This window comes from Leopardus geoffroyi, chromosome A2 (assembly GCF_018350155.1).
Source record: "Leopardus geoffroyi isolate Oge1 chromosome A2, O.geoffroyi_Oge1_pat1.0, whole genome shotgun sequence".
NCBI lineage: Eukaryota > Metazoa > Chordata > Mammalia > Carnivora > Felidae > Leopardus > Leopardus geoffroyi.
In genome coordinates this window covers 146670460-146688871 of record NC_059331.1, presented here as the reverse complement: position 1 = coordinate 146688871, position 18412 = coordinate 146670460, and the positions used below count along the sequence as shown (strand labels likewise).

The following is an 18412-nucleotide window of genomic DNA, read 5'->3' as shown; positions in this document are numbered from 1 at the left end:
AGCCTTCCCAATATCAAAATCCCCCACCAGAGTGGTACATCTGTTCCAGTTGATGAACCTGCATTGGTACATCATTATCACCCAGAGTCCACAGTTTAGGATTCATTCTTGGTTGTGTACATTCTGTGGGTTTAGATAAATATACAATTCTGTATACCCACCATTAAGGTACAGTATCATATAGGATAATTTCATTGCCTTAAAAGTCCCTCATGCTCCACCGATTCATCCTGTCCCACTCCTGACCCCGATCCCTGGCAACTACTGATCTTTTGCTTTTTCCATAGTTTTGTCTTTTTCAGAATATCATATAATTGGAATCATACAGTGTAGCATTTTCAGATTGGCTTCTTTTAGTCAGTCATGTGCATTTAAGGTTCCTCCATGTCTTTTCATGGCTTGATAGCTCATTTCTTTTCAATGCCAAATAATATTCCATTATGCAGATGTACCACAGCTTATTTACCCGTCCACCTACTAAAGGATGTCTTGGTTGCTTCCAAGTTTTGGCAATTACGGAATAAAGCTGCCTGCCGTAAATACCTGTAGGCAGGTTTTTGTATAGACCTAAGTTTTCAACTCCTTTGGCTAAGTCCCAAGGAGCACAATTGCTAATCAGATGATAAGTGTAGTTTAGTTTTGCAAGAAACCTCCAAACTGTCTTCCAAGGTGGCTGTACCATCTTGCATTCCCACCAGCAGTGAATGAGAGTTCCTGTTGCTCCACATCCTGAGCAACTTCTGGTGTTGTCATTGTTCTGGATTTTGGCCATTCTAATGGGTGCGTTACTTTCTGAAAGTCAAAAACCAACACAAAAGTAAATTTCAATAAGAAAAAGTTCTTTTATTTTGTATAGTTGGCAAGCTATAGTCCTTCTCCTTCTTCTCCATACCCTACAACTGTTGGACCAGTGGAGGGCAGTGGGTTGAGATCTCGCTACCGTTCTTCACCCACCGTCTATAACTCGCCTACTGACAAAGAAGACTACATGACAGACCTACGAACTTTGGATACTTTTCTTAGAAGTGAAGAAGAGAAACAGCATAGAGTTAAGCTGGGTATGTATATTTTTATTCAGATCCAACTCTCATTTTTGGTGTTGCTTTTATGTTATCCTTACCCTCTTGTTTTCATTATTTTGATAACTGTACATAAATACTTCTTTTTTACTAATATGTGTAGCTTAGGAGAGAAATACATTTTGTTCTTATATTTTATAGAGTTAGAATTTTAAGTGCGCCAAATTTAAGAAGTAAAATGCAGTTGAACTGAGAATTCTTGAACCTTTTATCTACATTAAGATTGAAAGCTTTTTCTATATATAAGTTATACTTTCTATTCAAAAATTGAGGCTATAAAATGTTTTTGAAGCGGTGCAGAGCAAAGCTTATTGAAGTGATAGTTGTCTCTTTCTGGTCCTTGGGAAGATTGGCATGACAGGGAGGGATAAAGGAGGGAGAACATATTTACTCCAGAAGTGCTGCTGTTTTTCAGAACATTTTCGAACTTCTCTTTAGTTTACTTTGAGAAACAGTGTTAGCAAATCTTAATCCATTTGGGGTGGATTTGATTATAACAAAGTCAATTATTTGAAACCAAATTAGGTTATTGAGCCACGTAATGATTTTTCCCCCTCAGGAACTTTCACAGAAAGCACATTAGGTGCTAAAGCATGGCCACAATGAGGAAGTCCGTTATTGGACCATGGCTCTTTGTGTCACTTGAAATCTCTCCATTGATTTTTAATTTAATTTTGCCTGAAAGTGCCAGAAATGTCAAAGAAACAAATCAATATTATCTTGTTATTTGTCGATGCATGCTTTTTCTTCTTGTGAAATTTTGAACTATTTCAAGTTTTCTGAAAATTATATAGAGTATAATGCAAAGAACAACCTGTGTCATTCCCTCTCCCTATCTTTGTCTTATTGAGATATTTTCTGGCTTCCATTTTTATTTCCTCTTTGATCCATAGGACTTACTTAAAAGTGTTATTATTGTTTAAAAGTAATATTAGTGATTGGTGTTGCTTTTAATTTCCAAACATTGAAATGAAGGCTTGATTATCTTTTATTTTTCCCCTTAAGTTAATTGTGCTACACTAGAGATTGTGACCTCTACCCTGTTAATTCTTTGGTATTTTTTAAGACTTGCATTTGGGCCTGTTGTGTGATCACTTTTTATAAATGGTTTTTGGTATGTTGAAAAGGATGGCATAGTCTCTACATACTTGGCTCCATATTTGCTCATTGAACCAAACTTCCTGAACGTGTTCTTAAATTCTTTATCTTATTAATCTTCATCCACTTGCTCTATTAGTAAGAAAGTCGGTTAAAACCTCCCACTGATTGTTTTACATTAAATGTGTCCTCGTAATTCTGTTAAATTTGCTAAATATATATGAAATTATGTTAAGTGCATATAAATTCATGATTGTTAATATTCTGGTCAGTTATTTCTTTTATCTTTATCTTTTATCTTTATCTTTTTGCCTTGAAATCTGTTTTCTCTGATATTAACACAGCTGTACTGATTTTCTTTTGGTTAGTATTTGCCTGGTGTATCTGTGTCCATCCTTATACTTTGAACTCTCTGTGCCTGTAGGTTTTAGGTAATTCAGTATTTATATAAATGAAATAGTCTTTTTGTGAGGAGCTACTTTGAGACTATATAAGTATCTTCTTCCTCATCAAATTTGACTTCCTGGCTTTAACATCCTTTTAAGTTTCTTTTCAAAATTATTACTGTGTTGTAGTGGCTATCTCATTCCATCATTCCTTCTATATTATTCCCTTTTACATTTTTAAACATGTTTTGTGATAAAATATGCATAAGGTTTACCATTTGAACCATTCTTAAATTTTTTTTTTTTTTTCAACGTTTATTTATTTTTGGGACAGAGAGAGACAGAGCATGAACGGGGGAGGGGCAGAGAGAGAGGGAGACACAGAATCGGAAACAGGCTCCAGGCTCCGAGCCATCAGCCCAGAGCCTGACGCGGGGCTCGAACTCACGGACCGCGAGATCGTGACCTGGCTGAAGTCGGACGCTTAACCGACTGCGCCACCCAGGCGCCCCCCATTTGAACCATTCTTAAGAGTATAATTCAGTGGTATTCACATTGTTGTGCAACCACCTTTTACATTCATTTGTTGGCATTCTGTTGCGAGATAAGAACTTTCTCTTCTCCCCAATTATGTCATTTATTTTAGTGGTTAGATTGTTTCAGGTTTGGGTAGTGGGATCCTCTGGTTTCTGTGTTTTGTTTGTTGTTTTGTTTTACTGTCTAGCACCGCAAGATATTCCAGGCTTCTCTTGTACTTTCCTGGTTAACTAGCTCTGGAGTCAGTCCATTTCTCCAAGGGGACCGTGATTGCTTTTAGTGGAGAATGATGTTGAGAAATTAATGTCTGGGCACTGGATATGTCATTGTTGATGGGGTATCATTACTCTAGGTCCTCTCAACAGATAGCCAGGAATATATATGTGTATACACACACAAACACACCTATATGTGTTTCCATATCCATCCACCTATATATTAAAAACCATGAGTACATACTGATACCTCCAATTGCAGTCCAACTAAGCAGGGTTTGTTCTAGCCTCCTCCCTTTTCATATTTGTAACTCCTTTCTCCAATAGTAAGAAACCAGGCACTCACATTTACTCTTTCTCACACACTTTTTTTGCTGCCTGGCCACTTCATCCTTAACTATTTCGAATTCATCTCCCAAGAATGTGAACATTTTCCTTTCTGACTATAGCGTAATTACCATACTTGAGATACTAGTGTTATTTATATTCATATTTCTTCCAATTGACCCAATAATGGCCTTTGTAGCTTTTTTTTTTTTTTTTCTTTTACTGGTGCAGGATCTGATCAAGGATCATTTTTCCATATTTAGCTGCCATGCTTCTTTTGTCCTTTTTAATCTAGAACATTTGCGCGTCTTTGTTTTGTTTTTTTTATGACATTTACATTTGAAGAAGTCAGCCTAGTTGTTTTGCAAATTTGGATTTGTGTGATCATTTTTCATTATTGGATTAGATAAGAATCAGTTTAAATACGATTTTTTGGCAAGAATACAACTTAGGTGGCAGTGTGCTCCTTTCAGCATATCACATCAGGAGACTCATGATACCATTTTGTCCCTTTATTGGTGAGATTAAATTGGATCAGTTGGTCAAGATGATGGCAACCTTGGCCTTTCCCTTTTGTAATTAATAAATAATCTATAGTGTGATACTTTGAGACTTGTGAGTCCTGTTCCCCAACAGCCTTTTACCCGGTGGTTTTAGCATCTGAATGAGTTAATGCAGTGGTGGTTGCAAAATGGAGACTTTCTAATACTTTCATTTCTTCTGCATTTAGTAGTTTGGCATTCTTCCGTTGTCCCCCTCACCCCACAGTTTGTTTGTGCTGCTGGTTGGTTCTTCCATTAGCAGTATCTAGCCTGCTGTTTAACTCACTGAGTTTTTTCATTTGTTGTGGTGGGTTCTTTTTTTTTTTTTTTTTTTTTTTTTCCAGTTTTCAAGGTTTTACTTGGTTCTCTTTCAAATATATATGATTTATTTTAGTGTATCTTGTTCTTATGTTTTCAATTTTTTCCTATCTCAGTCACTTTAAACATGACTTTCTAAAAGTCTCTGTCTTGTAGTTCAGTTATCTAAAGTTCTCAAAGATTAAATACTCACATTTTTGTCTTGTTGATTCCTTTGCTTGGAACCCTGTTTCCTCTTGTGATTTATGTATTTCTTGTTTGTTTTTGGTAAGTTTATCTGCAGTACAGTTCTGTCTGTGCTCTTCTGTCCTGGGCAGGCTGGATACAAGCCTTGTCTCCTCCTAGCAGTTTTGTATTTGCCTCTGCCAAGTACCTAAGGAGTATTATGACCTTGAACTAACTTAGGTAATTTCTGGGCTAGGAGGTTCCTGGATTTCACAGGTAGTATAAATGGGTGTTCTAAACCCATATGTAAATGGATAATTTTTAAATCCCCATACAACTTAGATAAGTTTCCTTATTATCTCCTGGTGCCAGTGGGCAGATTTTTTTCTTATCTACAAGAATGTGGCCATTTGAGGTTCTTGGCCCTATGCTGGCTACAGGGGATAGAGGTAGGAGAAAAGGGTCTGAGTCCAACCCTACCTCACCTTTGCCTCATTACCATTTCCCACTTGGGCAGTGAAATCCAAGCTGATAGGTTTCCCAAAGCCTACAGAATTCTCCAGAGCAGCCACAGCATCAGCTCACAGGGATGCTGGGGAAAAATAGTATTTCCTGCCCTCAAGGAACTCAAATTCTGTTTGGGTAAAAAGACAAACTATAGCCTTAAAGTGTAATAACTGCTCTGGTAGAATCCTCTAGAGGATTGAGTCCCCATATTAACTATTAACATTTCCTAAAAGTAAATTTATAAATTTAAAAGTGTAATCGGCAGTCTCTTTGAATGCAACGCAGGAATTATTACAGGCTATAAAGAGAATGCAGTGTAGTACAGGGAAGAGTGAGTGGAGCTGCTGGCCCACAGAGTAGTTTATTAATAGGAAGCTGTAGTCGTACCATTCAGAAAGAGCTACTAAAAATTCAGGCAAGGAACTTCCTTAGCCTATTTATTTCCTGAGGAAATTTGTCTTTTGTTTGTTTCTTGCTGAGTCATTTGAAAGTCTTAGAGAATGAAACAAGCCCAATTTTACAACAGAAATAAACAGATACTTTCAACCACTTGATTGATATTGCTCAGAAAATGTTCTTTTTAATCTTTAGCACAGGCAGTCTGTGTTCTCTAAAGAAGAGGTAATGTCAGGGAGGAGGGAAGAGAAGAGTCCCTTGGGGCTTTGTCTTCCTTGATTGCCATCGCCTAGGTGCCCAGATACCCAGTGTTCGTGTGCTAACGCTAAGTGTCACAGTTACTACAGCACACACTGATGCTCTTTAAATTCATTATTGTAGGGAGTCCAGATTCTACCTCGCCTTCCACCAGTCCTACCTTCTGGAACTACAATCGTTCTATGGGAGATTATGCACAGACTTTGAAGAAGTTTCAGTATCAGCTTGCCTGTAGGTCTCAGGCCCCATGTGCTAACAAAGATGAGGCTGATCTCAGTTCTAAACAAGCTGCAGAGGAGGTAAATGGAAAATAAAAATGACTTAATATTTCTGATTGCAGATTGTTAGAAAGTCTCTTCTACTTCTGGAACATTTTTTGTCTGTAATCTTCACTTTTACTGGCCAGAAACATAAATCTGGCACACATTAAACACTGGAAAGACTCCTGTGTAACTTCGTGTATCTAAAACTGAATTGTATTGTACGTTTTATTCTTCGTTGCATACAGTTGACATTAGTATCCTGCCTAAAACATTTTTCTGCATTCATTTATAAAAAGGTATCTCAAGTATCTGTTTGTACTTAATATATACAAGACTCCTGCTTTTAAAATACATTTGGATTAGAACATTTGAACTTTATCAGTTTAATACCAAAAATAAGATTTTTGTTTTGTTCATAAAGCAGGAATGTTCTTTAAACATACCAACATAAGGAATTTTAAAGATCTATCTGTGCATGAATAGCAACCAAGTGGGTAGTAAGAAAATTCTTGCATATTAATTAGATGAATATCAGTGTTGATGAAGTTGTTTTTCAGATTTTTTTTCCACATATTTTTGAGAGTTGAGGAAAGTGACCAATTTCTGACAAGATTTTTCCTCACTGATTGTTCATTTGAAACATATTTTTAATAGGTTTGGGCAAGAGTGACTATGAATAGACAACTTCTTGATCATATGGATTCGTGGACAGCTAAGTTCAGAAATGTAAGTTCTGACATTACTCTTCAGACGATATTGTTGCCTCTTACTATGCGAAGTGTGTTATTAGAATATTATTTAGAGGTGTTAATTACTAATTAGAGTATCAGAATTAATTATTATGAAAAATGCAATATGGATGGTACATATGTAAGGATAAACATGACATTTACCTTATGGTGTCTGTTTTCATCAGATTGTTTTTCTCTCCATATTTAGTAAATCAGTTTCTTTTGAGTGATAAAGAAATAACATATCTAGTTATTAAGATCTTCCCAACAGCTCAATTTTATTTATTTTTTTTCAAAAATTTTTTTTCAATTTTATTTTTCAAAGAGCTTTTCTGGCAGAACCTTTTATATGTCTAGAAATATGAGGGAAACAAAAATGAGGTCCTTGCCCTCAGGGAACTTTTTAAGTTAGAGAGAGAGAAGGTAATATATATTATAAGCTCCTTCAGAATATTTCAATTTCTTAAGTTGTTTTAGAGAAGAACCCTCTTCTCTTTGGCCAATTCATACAGAATAAGTGAGTTCCCTTGTTTCAGCCCGGCCTCTTTCTACCCCTCTGTATGTCCCACGTTCTGTTGGACACGCTGGCCCCCCTCCACTGCAGGTAGTTCCGCTTGGATTCCACGGAGGCTGCCACTTCTTCCACTATTTCACCCTTCAACACTCATCCACTCACTCTACACCTTCGAGAAATACGTTGAAATCACTTGTCTACTTTTTTATTCTTTTACTATAATTTTAATTAGGTATCAGGAGGGAGTAGTGAAAATAGCAGCCTGTTTTCTTGAACCAGAAGCACTGGATGGCTTTCTAAACATAAAAATTCCCTCACGAAGATGAAAGGTACAACATAGGGAATATAGCCCTGAACCCCTTGGGTAATTTTGTTGCAGCCCAAGGGTGGCTCGCGAGTAGAATGCATTGAGTACATGTTGGAAGAATGAATGAGTAAAATGATGTCCTAGTACTGTACTCTCTTTTATTTCTAATTACAGTCTTGAAAGTTTCAAGTTTTTTGGATATTTTTTAAAAAGCAGTGTGCATATAGCATATAATATTGTGTAATACTACTTACTAGCAGAGTCTGGTTAGCACGCGGTGATCAAAGACATTAATATTTGTAGCAAAACATGTGAATAGTCACACTAAGTGTGTAAATAGCCTCATTGGAATTTAGTTCAGGCCTTGCGGTGTATCTGATTTGCTTGCTAAATGGATTACTGAAAAGTTTTGTTTTTATAGATTTCTTAATTCACAAATTTGTATAAGGAATTGTAGACTTGTATTTCATCAGAAACTTTTTCACCCTTCCATTTTATAGTTAAACAGAAGCATGGAAATAGAACTAACGTAGCAGTTAAAGTTGCCACGAACACCTACGCGAAACACATAACACACAAACAACTCAAATGGGGTGTTTCCTTGGACAGTCTTTTCACGTCCAGAATTAGATTGATGTTAGCCATCCAAAGTGGCATTTGAAGTTCTAATCCTAAAGGAATATTTTAATATGCATAAACCAGTATCAGATAGATCTGTTTTCCACGTAGTTAGCAAATTGAGTAAGCCTGCTGAGTTAATTATGTTAGTTTGAAAAACTATCTTATTAATTACAAACCAATATAAACACGACATGGATAAATGTATGATAATTGCTGCAGAAATGTAAATCGGAGATTATCCTTTTAGCTAAGTATAATAACCACAGGAAATTTTGAGAAAAACTTAACTAAAATTTTTATATTTTCATCAGCAAAAAGCAGGCATATGTGATTTAAGAGTATAACTTTTTACACTCTGCTGGCTTGCTTACTTAACTGTCTAGACTTCAGGTAGCTGCTACTTCATTGTCTTTCACTATATTCTGTTAATATTCAACTACAAGACAGTAAAAATATTCTTAGTGTTTCACGAATATCATTATTTGAGAAATACTTTAGAATTATGTGTGTGAAATCTTTGCCTTGTTTCTTCCCTAGTGGATCAATGAGACAATATTAGTGCCACTGGTACAAGAGATTGAGTCTGTCAGCACACAGATGAGACGAATGGGCTGTCCCGAGCTTCAGATAGGAGGTATGTGAGAATAGAGACCAACATTTGATTTACCTTCAGTGAATCTGCCAAGTAGAAATTTTCTTTTTTTATTGGGCTGTTTAACAACTTCCTTTGTTATCTTGAGGTGAGGACAAAACTAAATGTTTATAATATATATTAGAATTTACTTGCTGTACAGTTCACCCCTTTAAAGTCTACAATTCAGAGATTTGAGTTGTGCAAAAAGAATCAAGTTTAGAATATCTCATCACCCAAAAAGGAAACCCCACATAACCTTTAGCAGTCACCCTGTTTTCCCAATAACGCATTCCGCAGCCCAAGGCAACTACCAATCTACTTTCTTAAATTTTTTTTTAATGTTTATTTATTTTTGAGAGAGAGTGTGAGTGTGGGAGGGATAGAGAGAGAGGGAGACACAGAATCCGAAGCAGGCTCCAGGCTCTGAGCTGTCAGCACAGAGCCTGATGTGGGGCTCAAACCCACAAACTGCGAGATCATGACCTGATCCAAAGTTGGATGCTTAACCAACTGAGCCACCTACGTAGCTACTTAGGCGCTCCCCACGAATCTACTTTCTATCTCTATAGATAAGTGTGTTCTAGATATTTCATATGAATGGAATCATATAGCATGTTGTCATTTATGACTGGCTCTTTCACTTAATATGCTTTCAAGGTTCATCCCTGCGTGTTGTGACATTTATCATTGCTTCGTTTCATTTTATTGCCAGACAATATCCTGTTATATTGATCTACAACATTTTGTTTACCCATTTATCAGTTGGTTGACATTTGAGTTTTCACTTTTGGGCTATTATGAATAATGCTGCTATAAAGAGTTGTATGCAGGTGTTTGTGTGGACATAGGTTTTAATTTCTCTAGGCAAGAATGACTGAGCCATGTGGTAACTCCATGTTTATTCTTTTGAGGAACAGCCAGACTGTTTTCTAAAGTAGCTGTGCTGTTTTACATTCCCACCAGCAGCGTATGAGGGTTTCAGTTCCTCACATCTTCACCAACACTTGTCTGTCCTTTTTATTATAGTTATCCTAATGGGTGTGAAATGGTTCCTCATTGTGGTTTTGATTTGCATTTTCCTGATGTCTACTGATGTTGAGCATCTTTTCTTGTGCTCATTGGCCATTCATACATTTTCATAGGAGAAAATACCTTTTCCGATCCTTTACCATTTTTAAATTCAATTATTTGTCTTTTTTTTTTAAGTTTGTTTATTATGAGAGAGAGAGAGAGAGAGAACGAGCAGGGAAGGGATAGAGAAAGAGGGAGAGAGAGAATCCCAAGCAGGTCCCACACTGTCAACACAGAGCCCAACATGGGGCTTGAACTCATGAACCATGAGATCATCACCTGAGCCAAAATCAAGAGAAGGACGCAAAACTGACTGAGCCACCCAGGTATCCCTGGGTTACTTGTCTTTTTATCATTGAGGTGTTTTTTATGTTCTAGATACAAGTCCCTTGTCAGATATTAATTCCAAAGTTGTACAAAGCATAAAGAATGCGTAACAGTGCTAATTGAAAATCACCTATTTTCAACTCTTTTACCTGCAAAAAATGAAACTATTAAGGTTCCATATAATTTGCCAAAAATATATTTACCATAACTTATTTAGGGTTAAGTAATTAGGTTTCAAAATAAAAAGGAATATCTTAGTCAAGCGCCTCTTTCTTATTTTTTTTATTAAAAAATTTTTTTTAATGTTTGTATTGTTGTATATTTGAGAGAGAGACAGAGCATGAGCAGGGATGGGGCAGAGAGAAACGGAGACAGAATCTGAAGCAGGCTCCACGCTCTGAGCAGTCAGCACAGAGCCTGACACAGGGCTCAAACCCACGATCTGTGAGATTATGACTTGAGCCAAGGTCGAATGCTTCACCAACTGAGTCACCCAGGCGCCCCTCAACCACCTCTTTGTAGAGAATAAATTTTTCCTTGAAATATTTAAGTGCTTTGGATTGCACATTAGTACTTTCTACTTACTTTGCATGTCTTTTATTTATTTATTTTTTTACTTTGGGTGTCTTTTGATCAGCCTTTATTCTCTGGAGACTAAGAATAGAATTGTATATCCCAAAGGTGTCTGTTGCGTGTTTCATGTGTAATTTGTATAACCCTCACATCAACCTTGAAAGCTAGCTGTCAGTGTCCCATTTTATGGATGAGGCTGCTAAGACACAGATTAAGTATCTTGCCCAGTGTCAACACAGAACAGTGTTTTGAGGCCACAGCTGTTAGACCGCAAAGCCCAAATAGTTACTTTCTAGATCTTGGTAATGTTATTTGAACCTGTGCTTGTTCTCTTTGAGCTTTCTTTAAAAGCTATAAAAATGTTATTTTCTACAACATTTTACCAGTGTGATGTGCTTTTTGAAAAGAACAACATTGCTTGGGGGGGGCGCCTGGGTGGTTCAGTCAGTTAAGCGTCTGACTTCAACTCAGGTCTTGATCTCATGGTTCGTGGGTTCAAGCCCCACATCAGACTCTGTGCTGGCAGCTCGGAGCCTAGAGCCTGCTTCAGATTCTGTGTCTCCCTCTATCCCTGCCCATCCATCCTTTCATACTCTCTCAAAAATAAATAAAAACTTAAAAAAAAAAAGACAACATTGCTTTGTGACTACAAAATGCAGTGTATATTATGTTCATTGTAGAAAGGCTGGAAAGTAGAGACAGAAATACACAAGAATATTATCCATAATTCTGCTTCCAGAGATAACAACTATCAATTTTAAGTCACAATTATTATTTTTGATTATGGTACTAACTACATATATGTATATCAATTGTAAGTTATACCATAATATAACATTAAAATTTAAAAACTATATTTAGGAGCTGAGGACATATATTACACATGTACATTTTTTTTAATGTTTATTTTTGAGAGAGAGAGCGCTTGTGTGCACAAGTGGGAGAGGGGCAGAGGAAGGGGGACAGAGGATCTGAGTCAGCTCTGTGCTGACAGCAGAGGGCCCAGTGTGGGGCTTGAACTCATAAACCGCAATATCGTGACCTGAGCTGAAGTCACACACTCAACCAACTGAGCCACTTTAAATTAGGGTCATACATGAATAGATAAAGAAGATGTGGTATATACATACAATGGAGTTTTACTCAGCAATCAAGAAGAATGAAATCTTGCCTTTTGCAACTACGTGGATGGAACTGGAGGGTATTATGCTAGGTGAAATTAGAAAGACAAATACCATATGACTTCACTCATGAGGACTTTAAAAGACAAAACAGATGAACATAATGGAAGGGAAACAAAAATAGTTAAAAACAGGGATGAGGGACAAAGCATAAGAGACTCATAAATATGGAGCACAAACAGAGGGTTACTGGAGGGGTTGTCGGAGGGGGGGTGGGCTAAATGGGTAAGGGGAACTAAGGAATCTACTCCTGAAATCATTGTTGTACTATACGCTAACTAATTTGGATGTAAATTAAAAAAAAAAAAAATTAGGGTCATACAATTTTGTTAACTCCTTTTTCCCCCAGTTTTTCTATTTGTTAAATATTCTCCAGTACTGGTTTTGTGGCTAGATTGTATTTTTTTTTTTTTTTTGGTATGTGTAATACATTGTATTTAACTGATCTTGATTATCTAAAATGTAGGGCTTTTTCCCTTTGTTGTTATTAATAATGCTGTGAGTAAATACCATTTTGCCTAAATCTTTGTGTACATTTGTAATGATTTCTTGGGGATAATTTCTTAGAAGTGGAGTTGGGGCACCTGGGTCCTCACTTGTTTAAGCGTCTGGTCTTGGCTCAGGTCATGATCTCAGGACTTGTGAGTTAGAGCCCCGCTTCGGGCTCTCTGCTGTCAGCGTGGAGCCTGCTTCAGATTCTCTCCCTGTCTCTCTGCCCCTCCCTCACTAGAGGGCACACGCACATTCTCTCTCTCTCAAAAATAAATAAACATTAAAAAAAAAAAAAAAAGAAGTGGTTAGTTCAGTAGGAATAAATACATCAAAGCTGTGATGATGTACCTAACCCTTTGAAAAGCTTATACCAGTTTATACTCTAGCAACTGTGTCACAGAGAAGAATGCCTTTTTCCCCAACACTGGATATTACTAGTAAGGTTGGACGTTCTGAAAATTTTTGCTTATTAATTTCTTTGTATAGTTGTGTTTCCTGATATGATAAGAGAAATCACTGTCATAAAAAGTTTCTACTTGTCAGTGGCTTAAGAGGCAACTTTTTTTTTTTTTTTTTGAGAGAGAGAGAGCACTTGAGAGAGGGAGGGGAAGAGGGAAAGAGAGGGAATGAGAATCTTTTTTTTTTTTTAATTTTTTTTTTTGTTTATTTTTTGGCAGAGAGAGAGAGAGAGAGAGAGAGAGTGTGTGAGCATGAGCGGGGGAGGGGCAGAGAGAGAGGGAGACACAGAATCCGAAGCAGGCTCCAGGCTCCGAGCTGTCAGTACAGAGCCTGACGTGGGGCTTGAACTCACGGACTGTGAGATCATGACCTGAGCTGAAGTCGGACGCTCAACCGACTGAGCCACCCAGGCACCCTGAGAATGAGAATCTTAGGCTCCATGCTCAGCAGGAAGTCCAACACTAGACTCTGTCTCACGGCCGTGAGATCATGATCTGAGCCAAAATCAAGAGTTGGACACTTAGCTGACTGAGCCACCCAGGTGCCCCTAAGGGGCAGCTTTTAACTCGACATGATTTTTTTTTTAAGTTTATTTATTTATTTTGAGAGAGAGCGAGCGAGCAAGCACAAGCGCGAGAGGAACAGAGAGCATGGGAGGGAGAGAGAGGGAGAGAATCCCAAGCAGGCACTGTTGGTGCAGAGCCCGACGTGGGGCTCGAACCCAGGAACTGTGAGATCATGACCTGAGCCAAAACCAAGTTAGACACATAACCAACTGAGCCACCCAGACACCCCTCAACGTTTTTTGTTTTTTTTTTTAAGTTTATTTTGAGAGAGCTCTCACAAGCTGAGTAGGGGTGGGGCAGAGAGAGAATCCCAAGCAGGCTAAGCTGTCAACGATGAGCCCTACACGCAGAGCCCCACTGGGGGCTCAAACGTACCAACTGAAAGATTGTGACCTGAGCCGAAATCAGAGTTGGTCACCTAACCGACTGAGTCACCCAAGCACCCCAACTCAACCTGATTTTGAAAGCTATCGTGTATCTTTTTATACATACCCCACAAAAAAATTTTGTATCAGTTGTCTATAGATTTACCAGAATGGATCTGGCTGCTGCTTTTGGCGTGTGTGTGCAAGTGGTGTGTGTGTTTATAAATCTGGCCACCATGCCAGAAATAAAATAAATTGTAGGTAAAGGAGATAATGCTCATTGTGAAAATATTCTATTCTTTTACTTATTCCTTCAACGCCTATTGAAGAACGCCACATGAAGAATAATCTGTGTCCTATGTGTTTTGTTTTTAACAGAGGCTAGCATTACTAGCTTGAAGCAAGCCGCTCTGGTCAAAGCTCCTCTCATCCCGACTTTGAACACGATTGTGCAGTATCTAGACCTTACACCCAATCAGGAATACTTGTTCGAAAGGATTAAAGGTAACTAGTAATTTGAAGAGGAAAAAAATTTCACTACTTTGAGATTTTATAAATAAAAGTAACAAGGGGAAAAAAATTTTAAGTATCACTTTTTTTTGTTTTATGAACATATATTTAGGGCTTAGTTAAGGCTTATTATACTTGAATAACGTTTGGGTTTTATATTTCATATTGCCTAAGACTTGTCAAAATGATGTAGTTAGCCTTAAATGTGCTCATTAATTGCATTCTGTAGAGGGAAACTTAAATGTGAGCTACATGGGCTGCAGTAAATATTTCACCTATTTTCTACCCTTAAACCACTAAGAATGGGTGCCACTGTGACATTCCTTATCATTTTAGCATGTTGGTCCTTCTTTCTTTCAATTCTTGTAATGTATATTTAATGTGTTGCTACTTTGAATTTCTGTTATATTCGGATTATTTGGAGGGAAATGTGATCTTCTGAGGAGACGGACGTGAGAATCAGGAAAGTTAGCCTCCCTGATACTCCCAAATTCTCTTTATGCTTCCCTGCTTTTATTTGGATAAACTGTAAAATGTTCTCATCAGTAAAAAAAGCTTTAGAAATAGTATTTCACTCTTCAGATTTATCATAAATCTTAACTTGAAAACGTTATGGTACCCTCTCTCCCCCAGGTTTGGACTGGGGTTCAGAAATAAGCATTTTTCATGACTTTTAAAAAAACTTTTTATTATCAGGAGAATTCAGATATTCCTAATACTAAACACAACAGTGTGCTCAAGCCTCTTGTACACAGCCCCTGGGCCTGGCAGCCTTTAGCCTCTCGGCACCCCTGGCCCTATCTATATCCCCATCTACCTGCTCCCTTCCTGTGTTATATATAGTTCTGTGTGCTGTTGTCACTTCATCTGTAAACAGCTCTCTATGTGTCTCAAAGATAAGGCCTTTTAAAAACATAACCTCAGTACAATTATCACACCTATTATTTAAAAAAAAAATTCTTTTTTAACGTTTATTTATTTTTGAGACAGAGAGAGACACAGCATGAACAGGGGAGGGGCAGAGAGAGAGGGAGACACAGAATCAGAAGCAGGCTCCAGGCTCTGAGCCATCAGTCCAGAGCCTGACGCAGGGCACGAACCCACGGACCGCGAGATCGTGACCGGAGTTGAAGTCGGACGCTTAACCGACTGAGCCACCCAGGCGCCCCCACACCTATTATTTTTAAAACAATTTCTTTATATCATGAAATATATAGCCTATGTATGTACGGATTTCCATCCATCCATCTATCTCATAAAATGTGTAATTACTTTGTTTGGTATTGCTTGAATTGGGATTCAGATATTATCATATATTGTGACTAGTTGATACAGCATTTTAGTTCCTTTTAAGCTATAGGTTTCCTGTCCATCCTTTTTTTCATTTGCAACTTATTTGTTGAAAAAACTAGATTGTTTGTCCTGTAGAGTTGTCCACGTTGTGGATTTTACTGAATGCATGCCCATGGGGTATGGTTTTACATGATCCTCTGTCCTCTGTATTTCATGTAAATTCAGGTTGCAATATTTTGGCAAGATTGCCTGATAGATAGCAAGGTGTTTGTATATCCAGAAAGAAATGTGTGTGCACATATATATACAAAGCACATACAAAGTATTATTATATTCTAGATCAAATATACAAAAAAGCTTAAAAAAATTGTACTTAAAAAAGTACAATGAACAGATAGAGGCCTTCTAGATTGAACAGTTAGCAACATTTTGCTATAGTTGATTCTCTTTGTCTACATATATACACACACACTTTTTTTTTTACTCTACCATTTGAAATTCATTACAGACATCATTACTTGTTAGTAATGATTCCTAAAAATGAGAACATTCTTCTACATAAACCCAGTACATTTAACAGACCTTTAAAATTAGCAATATTTCTAAAATCATCTAATATATAATTCATATTCATGTTTCCCAATTGTCTAAAGAATGTTACTCTTTTTTTTCCTAACCAGAATAGAGTCTAGTTTCACACATTACCTTATAGTATTTTATCTTTCTTTGGTCTCTTTCTCTAGAACAGTTCTGTCCCCCTTTTCTCTCCACATGACATGGACTTTTTTAAGAATCCCGAACGGTAGTTTTATTCTGTGTTTTGGAATTGTCTGTTTTTTTTTTTTTTCATGGTGATGTGTGAGTTACTATTTTATATCTTGTGTTTATGTTAGGGTGTTTTCATCAGGTTTTGAAGGTGTTATGCTTCCCTTATTGTAATCCCTTAGCCTTTTCTTCTTTTTTTTTTTTTTTTTTTTTGCATATTTTTGGCTTCTTAAATTTCATCTTTGTTGCTTCAGAACTTTCTCAGGGAGGCTGTATGAGTTCATTTAGATGGAATAGAGGTGGAGACTTCAAAGGACGGAAGTGGGATACAGACCTGCCCACTGACTCAGCTGTAAGTCATACTTCTGTTTTCTCAGTTTAACATTTTCCCATGTTAATTGGATTTATGTGCTTTTATTTTTCCATTATAAAAATAAATATTAAAAAGAACTTAGAAACTAAGAAATAAAAGTTTAAAACTGTACCAGCATCTATCTTAACCACTGCTAATAGTTTGGTGGGGTTTTTTGGTCGTTGTTGTTGTTGTTGTTGTTGTTTTAATTTTTTTTAATGTTTATTTGTGAGAGAAAGAGACACAGAGTGTAAGTGGGGGCGGGACAGAAAGAGGGAGACACAGAATCTGAAACAGGCTCCAGGCTCTGAGCTGTCAGCACAGAGCCCGACGCAGGGTTCAAACCCACGAGCAGTGAGATCATGACCTGAGCCAAAGTTGGAGGCTAAACCGATGAGCCACCCAGGCACCCCCTGGAGAGAGAAAATCTTTTAAGCAGGCTCCACACTCAGTACGGAGCCTAACGCAGGGCTTGATCTCACAACCCTAAGATCATGATCTGAGCCAAAATCAAGAGTCATATGCTTAACTGACTGAGTCACCCAGGTGCCCCAAGATTGTGCTATTTTTTAATGTTTTTATCATAGTTGTTGTTATCCCATACATAAAATTTTGTATCCTTTTTTTTTTTTTTCACTTCTGTTGTGTTTAAGTATTTTTTCATTATTACCCAGTGTCCATTAACTTTTCCTATGTTGGACCTAAAAGTTTGAGAAATGTGGTTTTTCTGTTTTAAATAATATTGTAACTGGGGCGTCATGGTGGCTCAGTCGGTTAAGCATCCGTCTTCAGTTCAGGTCATGATTTCATGGTTTGTGAGTTCGAGCCTCACATCGGGCTCTGTGCTGACAGCTCAGAGGCCGGACCCTGCTTCAAATTCTGTGTCTCCCTCTCTCGCTGACCCTCCCTCATTCACGCTCTGTCTCTCTCTGTCTCTCTCTCTCAAAAATAAGTAAACATTAAAAAAAAGTGTAAATAATATTGTAAGGAATATCATGGTACATGTTTATTCTTGGGGATTGTGGCTTTAAGAAAGATTCCTGGAATTAAGATTTATGAAATCAAAGAGTGTAAAGTTTTTGAACATTTAAGAGTTTCAAGATCATGTTTTTTATTTTTTAATAGTGACCGTCAGTGTAGAAAACATAAAGCTTCAAATGATGATATTCAAATTGAGAATGTATGTCTGTTTTTATCTTGTTTTTTTGTTATTAACTATATGAGTATGAATGGTCCACTTAACAGAAGACTTGGAATGTCTTGCTTTGTCTTTTCATTTTATAGATTTCATCTTATAAATATAACTACTTGAAAGCATTTTGCTAGTTCTCTCTTTAGGGAAACATTTAAAGATTGGAGTCATCATAAACAGCACTGTTTTTAAAGGGCTTATATCTATGATAGATTTTCATGCTGATTTAAAAAAATTGTTTCCTCATCTTCAGATCATCATGCATGTATTTTGCACCTACCTTGATTCCAGATTACCTCCACATCCTAAGTACCCTGACGGGAAGACATTTACTTCTCAGCACTTTGTTCAGACACCAAATAAACCAG

At 37.2% G+C, this 18412-nt stretch overlaps 1 protein-coding gene across 5 annotated transcripts in view; it reads left to right on the top strand.

Annotated features, from left to right (window-relative positions):
* The window catches only part of TMEM209 (transmembrane protein 209), a 36901-nt gene that overhangs the window by 7712 nt on the left and 10777 nt on the right, over positions 1–18412 (top strand). For 4 of the 5 annotated variants that reach the window (XM_045495638.1, XM_045495640.1, XM_045495639.1 and 1 more), the window contains exons 6-12: positions 857–1058; positions 5952–6127; positions 6746–6817; positions 8802–8898; positions 14311–14436; positions 16755–16852; positions 18298–18412. In XM_045495638.1, the coding sequence (XP_045351594.1) occupies positions 857–1058; positions 5952–6127; positions 6746–6817; positions 8802–8898; positions 14311–14436; positions 16755–16852; positions 18298–18412 (886 nt within the window). The remainder of the gene's footprint in view (positions 1–856; positions 1059–5951; positions 6128–6745; positions 6818–8801; positions 8899–14310; positions 14437–16754; positions 16853–18297) is intronic. The other variant, XM_045495642.1, reaches the window with a different exon arrangement.